We start from the raw sequence: 24,455 nt of genomic DNA, 5'->3' as shown, positions 1-24,455 counted from the left end.
GTGGCCAATGCCAGGTGCCCCAGAGGGAATGAACAGAACAGGTAATCATCAAGTGATCCATCCCCTCTCACCCATTCCCAACTTCTGGCAGTCAGAGGCTAGGGACACCCAGAGTATGGGGTTGCATCCAGTGGTCCCTCTATTTTTTTTATGTCCATGTGCGGAATGAATTTTGTTATGTACACCAATATGGAGGTGGCGTGTGGTGGGGGTGGGGCCGAGGGGTTCGGAGTGTGGGAGGGGGCTCAGGGCTAGTGCAGCAGCTCCAGCGGGGCTGGGTTGGGCTGGGCCAAGCCAGGAAAGTGGCATCTCTCCTGGGCCATGGCAGTTCTGGAGGGGCTGGGCCAGGCTGGGGGAGGGGCTACTCTGCCCAGCAACTCTGGGGCGTGGGTTGGGCCGGGCCAAGGGAGGGGCTTCTCTCCCCGGCGCCTCTCCCTGCCTGCATGGCCCTTGATAGCCTGCTGTGCAGCCGCACAGCTTACAGGGAACTTAGGTTGTATCCCTGACCATCTTGGCTAAAAGCCATTGATAGACCTATCCTTCACGAACTTATCTAATTCTTTTTTGAACCCTATTATCCTTTTGGCCTTCACAACATCCACTGGCCACAGGTTAGACAGATTGTGCAAAGAAATACATCCTTTTGTTTTAAACCTGCTGCTTATTAATTTCATTGGGTGACCCCTGGTTCTTGTGTTATGTGAAGGAGTAACACTTCCTTATTCACTTTCTCCACACCATTCATGATTTTATAGACCTTTATCATATCTCCCCCTTAGTTGTCTCTTTTCCAAGCCTGAAAAGTCCTAGTCTCATTAATCTCCCCTCATATGGATGCTGTACCATACTCTTAATCATATTTGTTGCTTTTCTCTGTACCTTTTCCAATTTTAATATATCTTTTTTGAGATGCAGTGATCAGAACTTCACACAGAATTCAAGGTTTGGGAATATCATGGCTTTATATAGTGACATAATGATATTTTCTGTCTTATTATCTGTCCCTTTCCCAATGGTTCCTAACATTCTGTTAGCATTTTTGACTGCTGCTACACACTGAGCAGATGTTTTCAGAGAATTATTCACAATGACTCCAAGGTATCTTTCTTGAGTGGTAAAAGCTAATTTAGATATAATTATTTTGTATGTAGAGTTGGGATTATGTTTTCCAATGTGCATTACTTTGCATTTATCAACACTGAATTTCATCTGCCATTTTGTTGCCCAGTCTTGTCAGATCCCTTTGTAACTCTTTGCAGTCTGCTTTGGATTTAACTGTCTTGAATAATTTTGTATCATCTACAAATTTTGCCCCCTCACTGAGAACTCCTTTTTCTGGCTCATTTATGAATAGGGTGACAGCACTGGTCCCATTACAGATCCCTGGGGGACACCACTATTTACCTCTCTCCATTCTGAAAACTGACCATTTATTCCTACCCTTTGTTTCCTAACTTTTCACCAGTTACTGATCCATGAGAGGACCTTCTCTCTTATCCCATGACTGCTTACTTTGCTTAAGAGATTTTGGTGAGGGACCTTGTCAAAGGCTTTCTGAAAGTCCAAGTACACTATATCCACCAAAAAGGATCTGAGAATTATAGTAAATCACAAATTGAACATGAGCCAATGATGTGATACCATTGCGAAAAAGGCTAACATAATTCTTGTGTGTACTGACAGGAAGTAACTGTTCCATTCTGCTTTGCATGGGTGAGGCCTCAGCTGGAATATTGCATCCTGTTTTGGGCACCTCGCTTTAAGAAAGATGTAGACAAATTGGGGACAGTTTACGGGAGAGCAACAAAAATAATACAAAGACCCATATATTTTGGGTGGTTAGAGTTTCCCTCAATGAAGAGCCTTAAATTTCATAACTAACATGTCCATACAAGACAGTGATTTTATGCTAGGGGTGTGAATCCACTTAAAGATCCACAGCTTTAGACCCTTTCACCCCCCACAGTATCCCTATGAAGTCAGTGGGAATGCATATGAATGTAAACAGGACAATGGCCTAAGTCAGCAAAGCTAACATAGTTACATATATGGCTTGCTGAAATACCACAGGAGGAGACAATTAATAACTAATGACCAAAGATAAGCATACAGTCCTCGCCTAGGGGGCATTGTAAAGCATTCCGCACTGGAGATAAATCTCTCTGTGAGGAAAGAAAGTGTCATAACTCTGCCAGAAAAATTGTGTGTGTGCAGGGACAGGCTATTTGTTGCATTTGCCAGGGAATTAAATCTCCTTCCATAACAAATGCTAATAAACCAGAAGCTGGTGCCTTGGTTAAACTAAGCTAAGGTGGAGAAGTAGCAGCCAACTGAGCAATATCAAGCAGCACTGAAGACTCAGGAAATGGTTTCTCTGGGTTAAGTAGATCTCCATTTGGAGCCTGTATAAATCAAATCCCCATTTCCAGGCTTTTACTCCTCATGGACACAGATATTATCAATCTGCATCTCTTTGATGGTTGACTATGCACAGGATATATGTATCCCTGTTATGCAAAGGGCCTTTTGATAGAGTTGCATGTGCTTACACTTGGGATGCATTTGGCCTTTACACTGGGTGTTTTCTAGGCAGAACAAACATGGAGTCTGCTTCCCACTCCTTTGTTTCATACAAAATAATACTGAAGCCCTACTGTTAGTCAGCTTGAGTAATCTCCTTCTGTTAAAGTGGCCATCTTTTCAAACTAAAAAGGCTGTTTTTTGTTGGTTTTAACAAATGTGTACTGATGCTACTTCTGCCAACTTCTGACTCAGCAGTGATTTTATTCCTATATTAAGAAACAGATTTACAGAACCCTTAGATCGACTGGAGGTATATTACTTCATGAGTATTCTCATTTATACCAGTGGGACTACTCATAAAGTAAAGTACTTATTGAGTAAGGATGGCAGAATCTGGCCCCCACATGAGCACTTGAAAAACCCAGCACAAAACCTTCTCCCTTCTGTAGTTATTTAAAATAACACATTTATTGTTTGCATGAAAACAAAGATAAACTTGAAGTGTCCCAAAAGACATTCAGGCACTTGGATATTATATGAAAGACCAAGACTGTTCTATTAAAACGGAGACATATAATCTCTACTTTTGGGTCAACAACTCCTTGGATACCTAACACGTTATGTCTTGGATTTCACCGCCTGTTGCATTTTATTTGACTCATTGCTCTACCATGAAGGGACATTTTGAGTAGAGGTGGACATTTGGACATTTGTAAAACAGAGAAAGCTTGCAGCATTACGGAGACTACTCATTTAAAAGCACTATTGCATCATAATTTTGATACATTCAGTAAAAACTACATTCCAGGCACAATGTAGAAATTCACTTGATCAATGAGCATCAAATCTAGTTGCTGACTGGAAAATTCCCAGCCCAAAATGTTTACATTAGTTAAGTAAACTATGGCTCTGAGGATATAATAATGCTAATCCAGCCATCACAGGGAATATTTTTATTTTAAATCATATTGGTCATGTCATGTTAGATATAATTGTGTGCAGGAAAGTTGTGAGAATTACTATAATGATGTACCCCATCCTAGTTTGACTCTCTATGGGACACCATCCCGTGACTCTTCAAAACTTCAGCAGGGTGGAAACAGAATCTTACACTTCCTAAATCATTATCCAGGCATAGGCTTATTAATGTTACCAGATTATTAAACTGAGCTCCACTTTGAACTCATTTCAATTATTCTAAATTTGGACTTGAAATTTTTAGTTCCACAATCTTTTTCCTTTGGTTTGGTTTTAATTTTTAAAGATAGCGTTGTTCCCATTGCAAACAGATTTTCATTTATATTTTTTTAAGATTGATATTGGTATCTCCTCTTCATGTACCTGGACAAAAATCTTAAGGCATAGCTTTCACATGAAATGGCATGTGGGGGAACCACACAATTTGACAAAGAACAAACAAAGAAAAAAACGTATAAACAAAATAAATATAAAACGCACAAGGTTACACAATATCTAACTGTAACTTTACCTGGAAATGCATGCCCTGTTAGAGAATCCAAACCTGAAATTAAAACAGTGAAAAAAATAATCTTTAACACTAATTTAATTGGCACCACAATCAAAACTTTTAATTGGCACCATGATCACATATCATTAATATAAAATTTGTCACAGGAAGAAAAGAGAAAAACCTTGGTGTTACATTAGGTAGTGTGTATAAATTTGGGCATGTATGAGAATAAAAAAAGCAGTATGTAAATATAAAACTCCTGTACACTTTAACAAGTTCACTTGCTTTGTTATAACAACTTTAATCATGCTGCACTATAGTTAGGTTGGGTTTAGCAAGTAATTCCTTTCCAAACCACTGTTTTTAGAGGTTTATTCCTTGAATGTGAACATATGTTCTGAGGTTGTACATATGAATTCTTAGCCCATAGTAATATTTTTCTTTTTCTTACAAATGTTAAAAAAATTATTCTTTAAAGATATGCGTTCAAAAGAAGATGAGCCTGATATATTACTGCAGGAGCAGGGAAGTGTAAATTACTCCTGTATCCCAGGAGAATTCACTTTGAGAGAAAGCATACAATGATACCAACACAGCAAATCCTTCAGGCTTTTTCCCAGTGGCAGGACAAGAATATAGAATTGTAGCTTCCTGGAGCAGTACCCTGCCATTTACAAGTCTATATTTTTAACAGAGACACATTCAGTAACTTACGAAAAATTCTCTATAACTCACACACTTGCGTTCATATTTAGGTCTGTAGATGGAATTGAACCTAAGCTCTGCTTTGTAAAACAGGGTCACAAAATCATGACTCTTGAACAAGATTAGCAAGTTCAGGCCTTTTGACCATATAGCAAACCCTCATGGGTCAATAGTACCCCATCCCAATTCACAACTATCACCCTCACAATGGTATTATAAAATATATGCTGCCATCAAGAGTTCCTTCTTCCTTTCACCCAAATTGTGAGATAAAAGTAAGCAGCTGTGTGTTCCCCAGGACAGCAGAGCAGGGGAGTTCTGTGCTTCCCATTAAAAGAAAAGAGGATAAGGTGTTGGAGGAGGACTTGGAGGAGAAAAGCTTAGTGGCTAGTTTACCACCCTATGTGTGCATATGATTGTTTGTTTGAGTTCACTTGGTGTTATTCTGAAATGAATTTACTCTTTATTTTTACCCAGAGAAGGGTTGCTCAGGGATCTGAGTAAATTTATTAGAAATGTGCAGTAAGAGTTTTAAATAAACACAGCCTTGAAAAAGGATTTTCCTTCCTGTTTGTAACAAACAAACAAAAAAGCTGATGTGACTTGGATATTTGTTGATGCAGCTCAAATGTTGAGCCTCCTACAGTTCAGTTGTTTATTCTTTAAAAAAAATAGTTGTGGTGAGAAAATTATATCTTCTGCTGGATAGGCTGACACACAGCTTCTCCCGCTGGAAGGTAGAAGGAAAACACTCCTGACTGTGATAATATATAAATGTCCAAATGAGAGAAATTTACTGGGCACCAATAACATGCTCAATGCTATAAAAGAACAAAGAAAACATGATTCCTGCCCTAGAAAATATGGGTTTCCAAAAATCATACAGAGACACCGCACACTACACATAATATTCTAAATGCATGTTAGATCAGTGGTTCTCAACCTTTACCATCTGAGTTACAACAGAAAAAATTTTTAGATCTCCCTTTAGAAAGGGATCATGGTCATGACTACTCTCAGTACCCGTTCATGATCCCTTGACCATCCATGTGTTACAGATTATACACAGGTGCTAACATTCACCTGCCCCCGAGTTAGGCACCTAAATCCTTTGGTGAATCTGGGGCTTGAGTAATTGCTTGTTTACATAAAATAAAATAAAATAAAAATAAAAACAAAAACATAGACGTAGACTGTTACCTATGAAATAGGTGCACTGGGACTCTGGGTAGAATGAGTGTAAAATTGGATACTCTGCAGGCAATGCACATAATGCATCTGTCGCAGGATAAATCAGGGCTAGTTTGTTATACTACATGAATAGCTAAATGTGACATGGGCATGTGTTTATTTCCTTGCAACTAGACCTACATGAGGTGAAAATAAGGTAGTTTGTCACCTTCTTACAACTCTTCTGAGTGAAGTTTTGAATAAAGTAAGACCTCCTTTGCTAGTTGAAACCATAGAATTTTAGGATACATTGAACTCACAAATCATGATCCACATGACCCTCTTCCATCATTACTGTCCCACAATAAGTGATATGAACTGATACTAAAGAAGGTGAGCAGTGTAAAGGTTTCCCAAATGCAGACAAATACAGTCTGCTGCTCTTCCCTGCTAAACTTAAATATATGCAATTACTACAGTTAATAATGGAATGAAATTTTTGCTGTGCCTGGAACAACTGGGGTTTCCAGTCTCTGCCATAGGGATTCTACAACTCTGTTACACCAATTAAAGGCCAGGATGATAGGAAGGGTTTTGAGCTGCTCTATTTTGTTTCTTATGCACAGAACTGAAAACATTGCTTTGCTACCATTAACTGAAAATGGGAAGAACGGAACTAAAATTAACTACATTGGTAAGAAACTGGGTGGCAGCAGTAGACCATACCATTAAGGTCCATACGTTAACAATTAAGCATATATTAAAGAAATATATTAAAGAAGATGGTTTATAGTTCAAACGTTTGGTAATTTAAGTGTGCATACAATGTTGGCACACAGCCAATGACAGAGAGATGGCAGTTTTGGCCTATGGCTAGTGTGTTGGTAGGCAGATATGGACTGAGGTCAAGTAAAGGTCACTCCAACGCTGCAAGGAGAGCTCAGTCAGGCATGCTCAGTCCAAAACTAGGTTAGGATCACCATCCCATAATAGTAAATATCCCATAATACTAAAACTTGTTGTGTAACAGCTTTGATTGACAGTTACATTTAGCAGTTGTGATTGGTCTATAAGTATGGACCAATAAGAGAGAGTCTGAAGGTGATTAGGGGATAGGTATGCTAATGCTAGGATTGGGAAACAAGCAAATCAGAACAGGCCAAAAATTGTATAAAAGACAGAGAGCAAGCAAGCAAAAGTCAGTCAAGTCAAGAGTAGGAGATAAAGAAGGAGAACCAAAAGAACATCAGAAGAAGCAGCAGTGCTTCTAGTGCAGACCAAAAGGACTCTGACAAATCAGAGGAGGAATGATCTACGGAGAGTAAGCATGCTAGGTAGAGTGTAGGATATAAAATAGAAGTAGGGTTAATGAATGTGTACAGTTGGGATAATAAAGATGAGTGTCTGTAGTGTGTATGTTTATGTTACCATGTATAAAGTTTAGAGTTTATTAAGATTGCTGGCAGTGTCCTACATATGACTGATCACCATGTGCAGAACATAATCACTCAAGCCATTTCAACTGTATAACATTACAATATTGGGTACTTTAGCTTGTATACCTGTGCTAAGAGATTTATGTGTATGTTTTAATTTAGGTTTAGATTAATTGTATTAGAAAAGGTTGGTTACACTAAATACAGAAAATACTTTGTTTTGGAAAAGTATTGCCTGGGTGTCAATCTTTTGACCAGAGGGATGTATCCGTGTTCTCCCAGGGGTGAACAAATCTAGTCTGTTCTGGGGAGTTTTCTGAAGGACAGATGGGAGATCTTTGGTTAACCCTGGCAATTCTACTACAGCAGGCCTGCTCCTTTCTCCTTCAAGGAACAGATTAACAGGTCAACATCTTGGGAACGTGGAAGTAAGCAACTTGGGTATCCCTGAGTCCGTTCTTGGGGTAACAGCAATAGTCCTTATTATCAAAAAGACTTTGCATTCCCTGGACTGATTTTCAACTAAGTATACAGGATCAGGTGGAATACAAGTTTCTTGCATTCCATTTATCAACTATTGCCCTGATTTGGTGGTTTTCAGTTTGATTCATACAAGATTTCCCAAACAAAAAACAGGAACATTGATTAAAGTGATCTACATGCAAATGAAACATATTTCCAAATAGCATAACTACTATGTCCACAGTAGCAATTAGCAATAAATTATATTCACAAATGCATATCTGATTGAGACAGTAATTCATTCATTTAAATAGAAGAAGGAAAAAAAGACTGATTTGAAGTTAGTTCTGACTTCTATTTACACTGTAAAAATGTAGATGATTTTAGAAAGGGAAAGGGGATATACTTGTTCTTTAGTATGCTGCAATCATTTCATTAGCTCAGTGCAGAACAGGCATTAGAGAGAGTACAGGCTTTTTATACAGATAAGCTCATTGTTTATTTCTTAGCATTGATTTGATTAGGATTTCCAGCATCACAAAGATGAAGTCTTCTCTATTTCCTGTCTCCAGGGCACAATTCCTCACATTTGAATAATAGCACATATTGTACACTGCCATATGAAAAGCTTTGTCTTTCACCTGGGTGGTCCCTTTAAAGCAGGATTTGCACCAAAATAGTGATGTACAATATATCTTCTTCCTGGATTAACATCCCAAGTGTGTACTGCAGCTGCATTGTATTGAAAGAACACTGACACCTACTCTGGAAGCACAGTCATTGTGATGCCACACTGGGAAATGTACTTCAGGTGTAGAACACATGTAAGTAATTGTAATGTTAGGAATCTTTCCGTGGAATATCAGTGAGATACTGAAATGCCAAATTTAATCTCTGTGCACGGATTCATTCATAGAAGAGTGAAGAGAAGCCAAAGAAATTCTAAACTATGCTTCTTTGCAAATATATGTTCCTTGTTTCTAAATGTTCAATAACTTCACTGTCAGGAAATACATTTTCTCCTCTAATTCTTTGTAGTAGGCAAAAAAAATATTACAAGAAGGCTGGACTCTGATTTACTCTGGGCAGGAGAACAAGGAGGCAGCAGTAGAAATAAGGGACCAAAAGTCATTCTAGGTGTGTAGTGTAAAATAGCTCAGAGGACCTGGGGACAGTGCATTTTATAGTGATCATTGGTCCTTTAGAAAGAAAAGGGGGTGGAGTCAAGGGCCAAGGGCTGGATCCAGAAGAATGCCCTACAAAAGTTTGGGATATGAAGGAGGGATATGAAGAGATGAGAAAGACTGGTCAGAGTCTCATGAAAGCAGGAGAAGTGGGATGGGGATGGACAGCAGAGCTGAAGTGGCTGGAGAACTGGGATGACTTGCACAGGTCAGAAGATGCAACTCTTCCAGCCAGGACATGGGAAATAAAAAACTATGTCAGCCAATGTGGGGATGGGGGAGGGAGCAGAAGCAGTGGTGAAGCAGCACTTGGGAAGTATCTGCATTCTTAAGTTATCTATTAAAAGTTGATGAAAGCTTTTGTGTTTTAATCCCATTATTTTTTCTTCTGATTTCAGAGAAGTGAGACCTGAATCTGAAGCTCTTCTCCTGCATGTCCTATCTGGCAGACAAAGTGATCTGTTTTTGGCAGGATGCATTTTCTCCATCTCTTCCATTCTCTACCTCTTCTCTTACTTCGTTTTTTTCTCTCTCTTGTGTTCCATCTCCCCATGCCTCTCCTGATTTTCTTTCGGTCCCTTCATCCCTCTTAGATTTGGGAGGTTGGGAGCTCAGCGCCTTCTTCCCACCCTTGTATCTAGCTGAGAATCTTGTGAAAAAATTACAAGAGTTGACAAGTCTGCACACCCTAGAAGAAGATGTCTGCTAGTGGATATACCTTCTAGGTTTGGGGACCATCCTTAAGTAAAACTAGTAGGTAAGACATAACGGCGTCCGTGCTTCTGTATGATGGCACTATAATGGAAATTTGCTTCAGCTGCAGAAACAATGTACATTATTAATTAAAAGATTGTTGTTGCTGTAAAGACAATTCCCATATAATTCTCATTCCTAGACCTATATCTTCACTATTTATCATTATTTTATCCTCTTGCTCCCATCTCCAATTGATAAAACTCAGTTTTCAGACTCTCACAGTCATTGCTACATTATCACACTAGTTTGTCATTATTTCTATTAATAGTGCAATTATGATTTTTAATGTGAATTTATGTTTTCTATAATGATCCATCTGATAAAAATGGAGAAAAATGAGTTTGCAGATTACAAAGACATTCATAATGTTACAGTAGTCAGTTTAAGAACCCCATAAATAATTTGTACTGGTTGTTTGAACTCAATTTTTTTACCATCTCAGCAATAATTCAAGAAAAATAATAGTTTGGTTAGATAAGTTATGAAAACTGTACAGCAATGCACTATATAAAGCTATTTATTTCTTGGTTTTATCTAGGTACAGGCATAGTAGTGATTAAACTGTACATCAAAACGGGCCATTCAAATCAAATCTATAGGGGCAATCATGAATTGGTTCTGTCAGCTTTCGATCCAGTGCTGTCATTGGTTTCCCAAAGACATTACATTCATTTTTATCTATTCTGAGTATAACCACATGAACAATGCAAGAACTGTTTGGGATAAATGGTTGTATGGAAAATTAAGTGTCTTACTGTTAATAAACCTGTCTGACATCTCTGAAAAGCAAAAGTTAAAGTGTCAGGACAAAAATGAACTTAGCATTGCTAACCCAAAGCATTCAAAACTCATGAGCCAGGCCTTCAGAATCATGACACTGGTTTAAAAATCATGAGATTATGAAATATAATGAAGGTTGGATTCATTTTATTTGTCTTCTGATTTTTGAGCCTTTAGGCTTGAACTTTCAAACCTTTCCCTGCAACAATGCAACAGGGCTAGAAACACACTTTTTTTAAACTAAGGTTGGGATTTTCAGGAGCTGGGACTATAAAAAAAAAACCCACACATCAAACACTGTAAGATTTGTGATAAAATCCCAAGAGTTGTTAATGTTTTAAAATGTACGCTACCTCCAAAGGTACATTATTCCCAGGACATTGTCAACTTACATAATGTTATAAAATTTCTGTACCTCTCTTACTAAAAACACCTTATTAACACAGAAAGAACTGTAAAAATTCTGTTGACTCTTTTGCATTTATTTCAGCTTGGACAATGAAAACCAATTAAATCAATTATCTTTAGTTTAGTTCGTTTCACTTCGTCATTCTTAGTGCTGCATCCTTTGTGCTACAGAAACTGCAGCGGAATGGGTATTTGTAAAATAAATAATGATCACATGGATTTTTAAAAAAATGGTTTTAGGTTTTGGATCTAACTTCCTCAAAAATATAAAGCTAAGCTCTAGGTCAACTTTGAATCGATGGAGTCGCATTAAGGCAGCTGAGTATACCCAGAAACATTTTTTTAAAAGAGAAAAACTTGGGGTCTATTGAAATCAGCCATCTTAACTAGATCACACTTTACATTATCCTCCCACTTTCCTTCTGTTTTCATTTTTCCTTTTTTTTTCTTTTTTAACTCTGCTGACAGAAAAATTAAGTTTTCTGTATATTTAGGTAGTGTTCATTGGTCCATCTTTTCCCTTCTGTTGATCCCATGCAAGCTGCTTGCTTAACATTTCTGAGCGTAATCACAGTCTTGAGACTGATTTATCTAAACTCAATAGAGGAGTAAAAAACCCCACCATTCTTTAATATCTTTAATATCATACAAGTGCCTTAAGTTTGAAATACTAATGGTTTGTATTTGTCTTACTGCCTTTCATCACAGCAATTCAAAGAACATTACACCACATTCCTCTAATTCACACTCTGACAAAACACTGTAACTCAGCAAGGTCCCCATGTACAGAATACATAAATGCACACCTGATACATTAAAAGTAAATGAGAAAAGTCTAAAATTGGCAATAAGGTTTTGTGTTAAGAGTGTCAAAGAAATATGGTGTGTGTATTGTATTATTTAAATGTTGCCAAATGCAAGGCAGGTTCTTATGGAGGACCATTACCATGAGGTTTAGGTCTTAGACTCATAGACTTTAAGGTCAGAATGGATCATCATGATCATCTAGTCTGACCTCCTGCACACTGCAGGCTACAGAACCTTGCCCATCTACTCCCGTGATAGACGCATAATCTGTGGCTGAGTTACTGAAGTCCTCAAATCATTATTTAAAGACTTCAAGTTACAGAGAATCCACCATTTTCACTAGTTTAAACCTGCAAGTGACCCAGACCCTGTGCTGCAGAAAAATCACCAGGGTCTCTGTCAATCTGACCTCGGAGAAAATTCCTTCCCTACCCCAAATGCCGCAATCAGTTGGACCCTGAGTATGTGGGCATGTTCGACCATGAGCAATCCCTATTAAGGGATTGTGTTGGATATTTAACACTTCAGTAAGCTAAACTGCAATGAAAAATGAAAGTTTTTGTTTGAATTATATCGATTTACTGATGGATAAACACAGAGGTATACAAGATCCGAAGCTGGTCACTCTGCAGTGGATGGAAGCAAGCAATAAAGGGCTCTTAGAAAGCAAGGTGAAATCTTAAAGCAGAACATGGACAGTTCTTGTGTTCTTTCTTTTCTAGCTATTAAACTGAGCCCTCACTTACAATATTATTAAAAATAAACCAATTTTCACCATAGTCTTTTCTTTCTTTTAAGGAGACTCAAATAAAAGGCTGCTTTTTGACCACTGTCATGGTTCCAGGAAAGCTGTACCTTCGATTTCTCTCTCGGTCCCTCATGTGACAATCCTATATCTGCCCTTCTCACACAGTGGAATCCCACAATTCATCCACTTTGAGATAGAATCAACAGGCTACAACACCTCTGTTTATCAACCAAGTTTCCTCAGCAGGTCCAACTGGGTTTGGCCCCTGCCATAGACCTCCCCTTGACAGCTGTGACACCAGACAGCTTTTTCAAAAGAAAGTAATATTTATTTGTCCATAGGAAAATATCTATAGGATAGCAGAAGGTTAATACTCAAAAGCCTAGCATTTCCCTCATGACTTAGGTGGGCCAAACTACTATTACTCCGCAAACCTTATATCTCTTTCTTTCCCACCAGAGGCTCGGCTTTCAGTCTCTGTGTTTTGGATTTCCCACCTGGATCCCCTTGAGGCTACAAACTGGGATGGTCTCCTTCCTATCAACCTGACTCCTGATTCCAAACTAGCGAAGGTAAACGTCAAAGGAATTAACACAGTGATATTCAGACTGAGGCTTCCGAGTTGCAAGTAGATCTTAAATATGTCTTCTGTGGCTCTTCGCAGCACATGATATTAAAAAACTGTGTGATTTAATTATTAACAAATCTAAGTTATTAACCAACCGGGATGCTTTTGCTATGTTTTTAACCAATTACAGTTGATAAAATAATAATACTTGAGTCATTTTTCTGTAAGAATATTATATGTGTATATATATATGAATTGTAAATGAAACAATTAATTCACACTATTGTGGCTCTTTTGGGTAATGTTGATCGCTAATTTGGTTCCTGAGCCACTGAGGTCTGAGTATCACTGACTTAACACCTATATTGTCCATTTGAATATCAGCAGTTGACGTTGTCTATAGCCATTGACTTTTGTTCCTACAGACTGATATCTAACTAAGACTGATTTAACCCCTAGTTAACATTTAGCCAGCAACACAGTAATGACCAAACCCACAGGAATCCTCCATGTTGGCAGGGAGTTAGATTAGATGATCCTTGCTGTCCCTCCTAACCCTATGGTTCTATGAATACAGATATCTCCCACATTCTTTACAAGCCCTTTACTTTTACCCCTGGTGTAGTCATGCCTGAGAACTGGCTTATTTCTAACTATGTGAAGCAGCACTTATGAGCGCTGAGTTCTTTTGAAAATACTGGTTAGTTGATGATTCTGTAAGGAGTATTTCCTCAGTATGCTGCAAAATGGCTATCAATAAAATCATTATAATTTATTCTTATGTTAGGTCATTATAAACTTGCCTGCACCATTACTGAATTTAAGACATACATATTTTTCTACATGAGTCTTGGAGAATATAATAATTTACATGCTGACAGTTTTGATTGCTTGTTTTATTAAATGAGACGTTTAGGCTAACTAAAGAAATTCTGCCAAGGGACAAGCCAAGCATCAGGAAAGAGAGCACCTTTTTGACCATAAAACCATGTTCATTATGCCCAGGTGTGTTTATACAGACTCTAACATGCAGCTTTTATAACATCAATCTTGGTTTAACTTTCTATGCTATATTCTTTTCTGCTATGCTTTGGAAGTATATTTAAGCATTGGTTACTGTGATTTGTGCTTTGTATAAAATATGCATTAGAAATCTTTAGTTGAACATTGTAAATATACTGCAAATAGCAGGACATAAATCCAAGGCCCATTTTGGTCAAAAGACAAACAACCAACGAATTGTCTTATTAAAGAACAGGACATGTCTCTTGTAGAAGATATCAGCTGATACAGATAAGGTTTTATCTCAAACAACAGGTGAAATATCTAGGTGTGAGAAAGATTCCTGACTTTAAAAGAATATAAGGATTCACAAAGAAGTGATGCATAAGGAATGTTACCAAAAGCTACAAAACTAAGTCGTAAAAGCAGGCTTCTCTTTCCCCAATCTCCTTTGCAAGAAAAAGACTCAGTTTCAAAGCCTCCACAAAGAATTATAGAAATACTAAAAATAATTTCTTATTGTTGGAAAAATGAAGTCTTATAGTTGGGAAATGTTTTGTAGAAGACCTTTCTTCTAAACTACTGTTTCTGCATAAAGGTTAAATTCTTTTAATTCCTTAGATTCTTAAAGATGGCATCAGCCTCTTTTGAGATGTATGTTTGCAAACATTTTGCATTTAAATGCAAGCATCAAATGTAATAACTTCCTACTATCAATGCTATGGTAAGATATTTTATGTACAGATATGGAGTCCAATGACCTCATTATAACTGATTACTAATTAAAGAAGCCATTTGAGTATAGAATATGTATATTAATTGAGAAATTAATTAGTTATCTGGCAACGCTTAAGCAATTTCCTTACCAAGCTGAGATAGACAAGAGCTCTCTCTCTAAAGACCTTTTAGAAGAAGAGACGATGTATTCTTGGATGGCTATTTAAAATATTTAAAAGACACTCTAAAAAAAAGTTTTAAAAGACTATTTTTAGAACTGAAAAACTTTTACATAGAAAGTAAGGGCCTGGACTTATCTGAAATAGAATTTCAGCTCGTAGTGACCTCTAATGAAACTGACCAGATCTCTCAGAAAGTGGACTGAATAAGAGAAAAAGCTAACTCTAACTTTAAAGATGTTCTGAGAATTTCCTGTTACAGAGACAAAGGCAGTATAACCATCAGTTGAGGAAAAATTACAACTCCACCACATATGTAGTAGCAGATCACCTATTTATCAGCTGAAACTGCTAATAAGCAATCCATGAAGACAGGATAATAACGGCCAAGCCTGAAAAAGATGTGTTTTCCTCCTTCTACGAGGTTAGAAAACCCTCTAGATTTAACAAGTAATGTACTCTGATCTCCATCCACTCATCACAGCCACACATCTTTGCTCAGCCTGTCTCTACAAGCAAGGCTACTAAGAAGATAGTCACAGAGCACCATCAAGAAGCAGCAACCTTCCATTTCAGAGGACACCACCACCAAAACTTCAATATGAATTGGTGAGATGAAGTTGTAAAGCACTGCCAAGGAATCTGATTTCTATTTTCCTATGATGATTTTAAGGGGAAATTGAAATGCAATTGTAATTTAAAATACTAAAAGCTTCTCTTGTTAAACTCCAAATTGCACACACCATGTATTCCTAGAGAGGAGATACAGGCTAACCTTTTGTAAACATAAGGAAACAGTGGGATTTAATTTCTGTCTTGAGATTCTTGCATGAATGCTTTTGAGTAAAAAGGTGGGTGAGGTAGTATCTTTTATTGTACCAACTTCTATTGGTGAAAGAGAGAAGCTTTCAGGCTACACGGAGCTCATCTGGAGGTCTGTGCAGAAGAATGGAAGATACTGATTTTTTTTCTTTTGAGTAACTGATGTAAATACTTTCTTTTCATAGGACTTAGTTAAGATTACTCACTTTTTCCCATTTATAATCTGAATGTTATCTATGGTATACCAAACAGGACTCATTATACCCTTAAATGAAATTTGTTTGCCCATCTACAAACGGTTTTAGTTATCTATGATACACAAAGACAGGACCCTCTATTAGTTTTGGGAATATAATACTTCAGTCCCCTTCAAGATTAGACCCACTCTCAAAGGTGTAATCTACACATAAAGCTCTCCAGAAGAGATTGTAGCAACCACTGAAGTAACCATTGTTCACTGTTTGTGGGTTTTTTCTTTTCCTTTCTTTAATAAGAGTCAGCATTAATAATTGTGATTATTTTGCTTGTCTTTAATTGTGGTGTCCACTAAGGCACGGCAAAGAACCCTATGTGACTGAAATAGCGTGAGTCAAGTACCCAAACTAGCATTAAGAAAGAAAATTATTAAGATTTAGTCTACCACTTCTTGCCTCTCTAGACTATGAATTTTAGTAGTTTTTGAGATAAAATTACTTGGCTCTTAACAAACTGAAATGCCCCTTTCATCCCTACAATTCAGTGAACAGTGAAATCCTTGCTGATCTTAAACGCAAAAAAGAGGCTTATAAGAAGTGGAAGATTGGACAAATGACCAGGGAGGAGTATAAAAATATTGCTCAGGCGTGCAGGAGTGAAATCAGGAAGGCCAAATCACACTTGGAGTTGCAGTTAGCAAGAGATGTTAAGAGTAACAAGAAGGGTTTCTTCAGGTATGTTAGCAACAAGAAGAAAATCAAGGAAAGTGTGGGCCCCTTACTGAATGAGGGAGGCAACCTAGTGACCGAGGATATGGAAAAAGCTAATGTACTCAATGATTTTTTTGCCTCTGTCTTCACGCACAAGGTCAGCTCCCAGATTGCTGCACTGGGCAGTACAGCATGGGGAGAAGGTGACCAGCCCTCTGTGGAGAAAGAAGTGGTTCGGGACTATTTAGAAAAACTGGACGTGCACAAGTCCATGGGGCCGGATGCGCTGCATCCGAGGGTGCTAAAGGAGTTGGCGGGTGAGATTGCAGAGCCATTAGCCATTATTTTTGAAAACTCATGGCGATCGGGGGAGGTCCCAGATGACTGGAAAAAGGCTAATGTAGTGCCCATCTTTAAAAAAGGGAAGAAGGAGGATCCGGGGAACTACAGGCCAGTCAGCCTCACCTCAGTCCCTGGAAAAATTATGGAGCAGGTCCTCAAGGAATCAATTATGAAACATTTAGAGGAAAGGAAAGTGATCAGGAACAGTCAGCATGGATTCACGAAGGGGAAGTCGTGCCTGACTAACCTAATTGCCTTCTATGATGAGATAACTGGCTCTGTGGATGAGGGGAAAGCAGTGGATGTGTTATTCCTTGACTTTAGCAAAGCTTTTGATACTGTCTCCCACAGTATTCTTGCCACCAAGTTAAAGAAGTATGGGCTGGATGAATGGACTGTAAGGTGGATAGAAAGCTGGCTAGATCGTCGGGCTCAACGGGTAGTGATCAATGGCTCCATGTCTAGTTGGCAGCCGGTTTCAAGTGGAGTGCCCCAAGGGTCGGTCCTGGGGCCGGTTTTGTTTAATATCTTTATTAATGATCTGGAGGATGGTGTGGACTGCACTCTCAGCAAGTTTGCAGATGACACTAAACTAGGAGGCGTGGTAGATACACTAGAGGGTAGGGATCGGATACAGAGGGACCTAGACAAATTAGAGGATTGGGCAGAAAAAAACCTGATGAGGTTCAACAAGGACAAGTGCAGAGTCCTGCACTTAGGATGGAAGAATCCCATGCACTGCTACAGACTAGGGACCGAATGGCTAGGTAGCAGTTCTGCTGAAAAAGACCTAGGGGTCACAGTGGACGAGAAGCTGGATATGAGTCAACAGTGTGCTCTTGTTGCCAAGAAGGCTAACGGCATTTTGGGCTGTATAAGTAGGGGCATTGCCAGCAGATCGAGGAACGTGATCGTTCCCCTTTATTCGACATTGGTGAGGCCTCATCTGGAATACTGTGTCCAGTTTTGGGCCCCACACTACAAGAAGGATGTGGAAAAATTGGAAAGAGTCCAGCGGAGGGCAACAAAAATGATTAGGGGTCTGGAGCACATGACTTATGAGGAGAGGCTGAGAGAACTGGGATTGTTTAGTCTCCAGAAGAGAAGAATGAGGGGGGATTTGATAGCAGCCTTCAACTACCTGAAGGGGGGTTCCAAAGAGGATGGAGCTCGGCTGTTCTCAGTGGTGGCAGATGACAGAACAAGGAGCAATGGTCTCAAGTTGCGGTGGGGGAGGTCCAGGTTGGATATCAGGAAAAACTATTTCACTAGGAGGGTGGTGAAACACTGGAATGCGTTACCTAGGGAGGTGGTGGAGTCTCCTTCCTTGGAGGTTTTTAAGGCCCGGCTTGACAAAGCCCTGGCTGGGATGATTTAGCTGGGAATTGGTCCTGCTTTGAGCAGGGGGTTGGACTAGATGACCTCTTGAGGTCCCTTCCAACTCTGATATTCTATGATTCTATGATTCTATGATTCTATGAATTCCCCAGATAACATTTTAAACCCATTTTCTGTGAGTCCACAACTCCATGTGATTTGGACATCCCCACCAACAACTTAGTTTGAAAATCATCTAGATACCAGTATATAGGTATCCAAATGGCTATTTTCTCCTATGCAGCCTTTGGAAAAATGTGCCTTAAGTAATTTGTTAAGATCATACAGCAAATCAGTAGCAATGATGGGAATAAAACCCAGGCATTCTGACTCCTCATAACCACGTACCCATTCAATTGCATTCACTTCCTAACTGCATAAATTTATAAATCATTGCTTTATAAAGCAATGACTGTTTTGCATGAGTTAGTGTAAAACACATGCGTGCCAAAACATAGGATAGGCAATGTCAATTTCTGCACTTCATGTCATCACCCATAATGTTGCAACATCATGCCATCGCAATTTGCATCCCTGCATTTTAAGACAAGATGATAGACTAAATAGAGTATAAAACATATTTGTATCTAGTAATTTATGCAAGTCTCAATGTAGAGAGACTAGCAACAGAAGTCTACTGCTCAAATTATGCGTGTTGGCATTGGACATAAAAAGTGCCAGGTTAGATTCATTAGTGATGCAAACAAAGGCTTGTGTTACACAAGAGCTCACTGCATATTAGGTCTAAATGATAAACTTGTTTAATATAGACTGAATGCAAAAATCAGTGAATGTACAAAACAAATTACCTTACACACAGAAAGTGGTAGCTGGCCAAGCGACTAACAAAGGTATAATATAAACTACAGCAGCCCTTCACACATGGCATCTTTGTGTCACTCAACAACACCCAACATGTAACATCCAAGACTGTTTATGTCATCATGGAATCTGGCCAGAGATGCTTACATTAGGTTTCATTTGGCCCATCATGCCTAGGTGTACACATTTATTTCATTAAAAGAGGTGCATAGTTTCATACAGTCAGACCTAAGAATATACTTAAAATATGCAGAATATTATTCCCCAAAAGGTTTAATGCTGACTGTGTTAATTTAATTTATTTGCTAGGTTTTATTTTAACTAACCTAACTGTGCATAATATGGGCAGAAAAATGCAGAAGGCAATTGTCCTATCTAATGCTGCTATTCATGTCAAACACAACAACATATTCCTTTGAGACCATTCCTTCCTGTCTCCTAATTCTTTCATTCTTTCTTAACCCTGCTCTTTTTTTCTTAACTGCTCCATTCCTCTCCTCTGACTCCTTTCCTTCTTTGTTCAAGTACGCTATAGTAAATCCCTATTCTGAAATAATAATACTCTCTTGGCCCAACCAATATCTGCAAGCACAACACCAATTTCCTCCTCTCTTTTACATCTAGAATCCTTGAGTGCGCTATCTCCTCCCACTGCATCAGCTTCCTTCTCTCGAATTCTTTTCAGAGCACTCTCCAATTTGGGCTGCAACCCTCCACGCAGCTGAAACTATTCTCACTAACATCATTGATAACATCGTCCTCACCATCAAAGGGCTTTTTCTCTCTTCATACTACTTGAGCTTTTGCTTGTATTAGACACCATTGAACACTCCCCTCTGTGGGTTTAGTGACTCTGTGCTCTCCTAGCTCTTCTCTGTAAGGGTAGAGATCATCTTCTATCAGAGGGGTAGCCGTGTTAGTCTGTATCCACAAAAACAATGAGGAGTCTGGTGGCATCTTAAAGAATAACAGATTTATTTGGGCATACGCTTTTGTGGGTAAAACCCCACTTCTTCAGATGCATGGAGTGAAAATTACACAGGTTTTTACCCACGAAAGCTTATGCCTGATCATCTCCTAGACACTAGTATGGGAATGACCATGCTAATAAATATGTTAAGCCTCCGAGCATGTCCTGTGTGAACTGGACGTTTTCCAAAGCCTGTGAGGAATCCAGTTAAGCTGAGTGTCATAAAACTGACTCAATTACTGTGACTCTAGGCACCCCTGTATTCACAGCCGACATGCTACTGCAATTATTTTTGTACAAAATATGCCTTGTGAGGTATCAATTAAAAACTAACACCACACTAGTCAATAATATTGTAGAATATATGTAACAGTGCTGTATGTGAAATTATGGATATTTAGTGATATTATGCTTTAAAGTCTGTGACTAAAAGGTGATAAACAGGTTTTCTCCTGACAAAGGAAAGAGGCAGATACCTCAAAGCAGGTGCAGCCAAATTCAATGGGCTATTCATTTGCACAGGAGGCTGAAGGAGGAAGAGATAATTTGCATAGTAGCAACCAACAACAGGGTGGGAAGAACCAGTATGGAGCTTATCCTCCAGTCTTCATGGGGCCTTTAGTTAGCATGAACTAAGGAATTTATCTGGGGGTGCCCTTCAGAAAAATACATTTCAAAGAATCACTGGACTATACAGAGAGGAGGTATGAGCTTGTAAATTATCCTTCATTTTAAGGAGACAAAGAAACTGAGCTATTTGATCTCTGCCTTGGGTTCTGGCCAAGACAGCCATAAAAAACTGGAAAGAAGACTGGGGGTGAGAGAAACCATCTTGAACATGGGTTAGGTCTACACTGGGATAGCGAATAGCGTAGCTGAAGTAGGCGTATGCTCAAACCACTGAGCTAACCCTCCCACCCTGCCAGAGGCACCTTTTTATTTGGTCAGTGTATTTTAAGATCTCAAGTTTAGGCTTGGGAAGAGTAAAACAACCTAACCTGGATGGAGCCAGCTAGGTAACTTGTTCCCCCAGCTGATAGCCCAGCCATTGTTATCTTAACTCCTTTGAAGCTGGGTACCTGAGAGTCTGTGGCATTGTTTTACCTCTCCTGCTTGGTCCTTTACCAGGTCCTTTACAGCCTCCTTTGATATAACTTGATGCATTCAAGCAGATAGCAGTAGACAATTGAACAAGGAAGCCAAGTCTCACAATGTTCATATTAAATAAAAACAGACATTTTCCCTGTTTGTCACGTGTCATGTTATATGAATAAAAGAGCAATTATTTCCTCTGAGTATGCTGGATTTGCAAAAAAACCTTGTAGGAAAAAAACGGCACCTACTTAAGCAACACTGAAATTTCTCACATCACCGTGAAGGCTGCAGAGAAATCACCAAAGTGCAGGCAATGATGTGTTCCATGTGGCAAGCCCAGGAGTGCTGCTGTTTAATAATGCTTTTACATGGGGAAAGGAGCAGGCGGCAGAAGATAAAGGGGATTTGGCACAGATTATGCATAAATTTTGTAGCCTCCAAAAATACTACTTATGAGAGATGTTTAATAGTCTCAGGAGAAATCTGAAGTAAAGCTTGTCTTATTATCAGGAGGATATAAAATACCAGGGCAAAGGCACGCACAGTGACTAATACAGTTTATTTGAAAAAACACTATAACTTGACTTTCCATATAGAAAACACAGATATACCACCTCTGTTAGGATTAAAAACCTGCCAAGGCATGAAGCTGGTATAAAGAAGCTTGTTGTAAATGCCACAGAACTAAACACAGAGACTACAGGCAACATACTGGGAGAATTCTCAGATGTCTTCCAAGGCATGGGGTGTCTGGAAGGAGAACAACAGATTAAGACTCACAGATCAGTACCAGGAGTGATCCACCCACCAACATGAAAACTTACACTAGATTTAGCAGCTAAAGTAAAAATTGAACTTGATTCTATGGGAGTTAGAGAAAGAATAGAACAACCTATAAACTGGGTTAGTTAATTCCATTATTGTAATAGGAAAGCCAAATAAATTATGGATATGAATTAATCCAAATGATTTAAATAAAATAATATAATTAATATTGCTGACAAAATGGCTGCGATGCTTGAAAAAGAAAAAAATATTCTCAGTATTATATATGGGACATTATTTTTAGCACCTGAAATAGAAACTTTTAATTAATCACCTTAATACACTATTTAGACTTTGTGTGCATAGGCAAATGCCATTTGGCATTAGTTCTGCTCCCAAGATGTCTCAGGAAGTTTAAAGTGGTAAAGTTCTAAATGGATGATATTCTAATTTAAAGCCAGGACTTGTTAGGAGGCAAAAGGTTTGTCAGATCAACAAATATTTTGACCATACTGGTGTTGTGGTTCAAGGAGAAGCAAATCCTTTTTCAAGTCTGCTTTAATTATGGAGAGATGATTGCAGTCAACTCCCATTATAAAGCCCTATTTTAGTTTCCCCCACCCCAAATCTTGGCTTGGAAAATAAAATATGATCTGAAAATTGCCAGATTTACTATGAAGGGAAAGGAGAATAGTTAGCTTCAGACTTTGTAGAAACAGTCAAATTGTCTATGAGTTACAGGACATTAAAAATATACCCTAAAATGAAATTTAGATTTCTCTGTCTCCCTCCAGCTCAAACAGCTTACTATCCTTTCAAACTTTCCATATATATCCACATGCCCATGGCTATATTTGAAGAGATCAGGTTAAAATTAATCAAATCTATTACCAATTTTTGGGCCCAATCCTGCTTCTACTGATGTTGATGGGAATTTTCTTCCTACTGAGATCAGTAAAAGCAGGATCAGGTACTATGTTTAAGCAGGTTGTCCTATATTGGCTGGCTATACCTCAGAAAGAATGAGGGTGTTTCAATAGCTGTCAGCTGTTTTCTCAACACAACCAATAGAAGCCTGTATTTTTAGTTGGGGGGGGGGGGGGGGGGGAGTTAAGCCCGGGGATTGGATTTTTAGCTAGAATGCCAGGTTCAAGTCTTGACTATAACAGTCTCTTTGCTATTTCATTACGGAGAGGTGATAGCCTCTCATTAGTTAAGCTTTCACAGTCCCATTTATAAGGCTAATTTTGACCCTCCTAAAAATTGAATTTCTGCTGCTTTCACATTTTTAAGGTGAAGTCTCATTGACAGTTGCAATGTTTTATGAAAATTTTGGTTAGATGGATGAAATCTTTGAGATTAAAAGACAAACACGGCTCCTCTTTTAATTTTTCTGTGTCTTAACTTTTCCTTCAGTCCTTTTATTACATTACATCATAGCATTTGAGATGTAGATACCTATCATTAACTGTACATTAAACATGAGTCTCTGTCAATGAAGCAAACAGAGAAAAAAATAACAACAACAGATAATATATTAATGCTCTATTTGTGAGCAAGCTAGGTCTGCTTGGATGAACAGCTAGGTATCAGTACATAACAGTTAGGTATTACTATAATTTTCAAATATGAAAATAAACAGTTCCAGGATGTGGTAAAATAATCCCTCCTGCATACACCACCAAAATGCCCGTTGGGCTTATGTACAGGTCGAGTCTTCAGAGGAGTAATTGAGGTTCAGAGAGTTTAAGTGAGTTGATATAGGTGACACAGGCAGCTGCGTCAGAGATGGGACAAAACAGTGATTCTGAGGGATAAACCCTCTTATCCACTAGACCACAGTGTCTCTCAGAATTGATTCAAAATAGCAGCTTGGAGGCCAAATATGAAATGGCAACAATAGTGCCTCTCTACTTTTGTACAGTGCTTTGAGATCTGCAGATGACAAGACAAGTTATAAGTGCAAAGCATTAGCTGACACTTTTTTTCTTTTCTTTTTTTTTTATAGGGCAACTAAGCCAGCGTGGTTCAGTGATAGCTGCTAGGCATTGTGGTCAAGTTTGTTAGGCACTGGCTCTAGAATCAAGAGACTAAGTTCTAGCCTTAGATTAGACACTTATTATGCTATCATTTTTCATGAAGTACTCTTCACTATCATTCAGAATGACAGAAGGCTGTGCTGTGTAAAACTGTGACCTATGCATTTCTTTATATTTGATAAGTATCCCATTTGTTTATTGTGTGGGCAAGAAAAGAATATTGATGTGCTTGACTACTCTTCCTTATTTTTAAGTGCTTGATTCTGTAAAATATGTGGTAAGTGACCATAATCTAATTACCTAGCAACCTTAACTAGTCTTTGAAATGAAGTTATTTTTGTTTGTTTTGGATTTAAACAGTCTATATAACTCATCTCAGCTCTACAAAATAATAAAATGTCA

The 24,455-nt window shown here is 38.5% G+C and overlaps 1 protein-coding gene across 14 annotated transcripts in view; it reads right to left on the bottom strand.

Moving 5' to 3' along the window:
- The window catches only part of DLGAP2 (DLG associated protein 2), a 655,212-nt gene that overhangs the window by 190,254 nt on the left and 440,503 nt on the right, over window positions 1–24,455 (bottom strand). For 6 of the 14 annotated variants that reach the window (XM_008163720.3, XM_005289668.5, XM_005289673.5 and 3 more), the window contains one exon: window positions 4,013–4,045. The exons of the other annotated variants lie outside the window; for them this stretch is intronic. In XM_008163720.3, the coding sequence (XP_008161942.1) occupies window positions 4,013–4,045 (33 nt within the window). The remainder of the gene's footprint in view (window positions 1–4,012; window positions 4,046–24,455) is intronic. 14 annotated transcript variants of the gene reach the window in all.

Source organism: Chrysemys picta, chromosome 3 (assembly GCF_011386835.1).
Source record: "Chrysemys picta bellii isolate R12L10 chromosome 3, ASM1138683v2, whole genome shotgun sequence".
Classification (NCBI taxonomy): Eukaryota; Metazoa; Chordata; order Testudines; family Emydidae; genus Chrysemys; species Chrysemys picta.
This window is presented reverse-complemented; position numbering and strand designations above follow the sequence as displayed.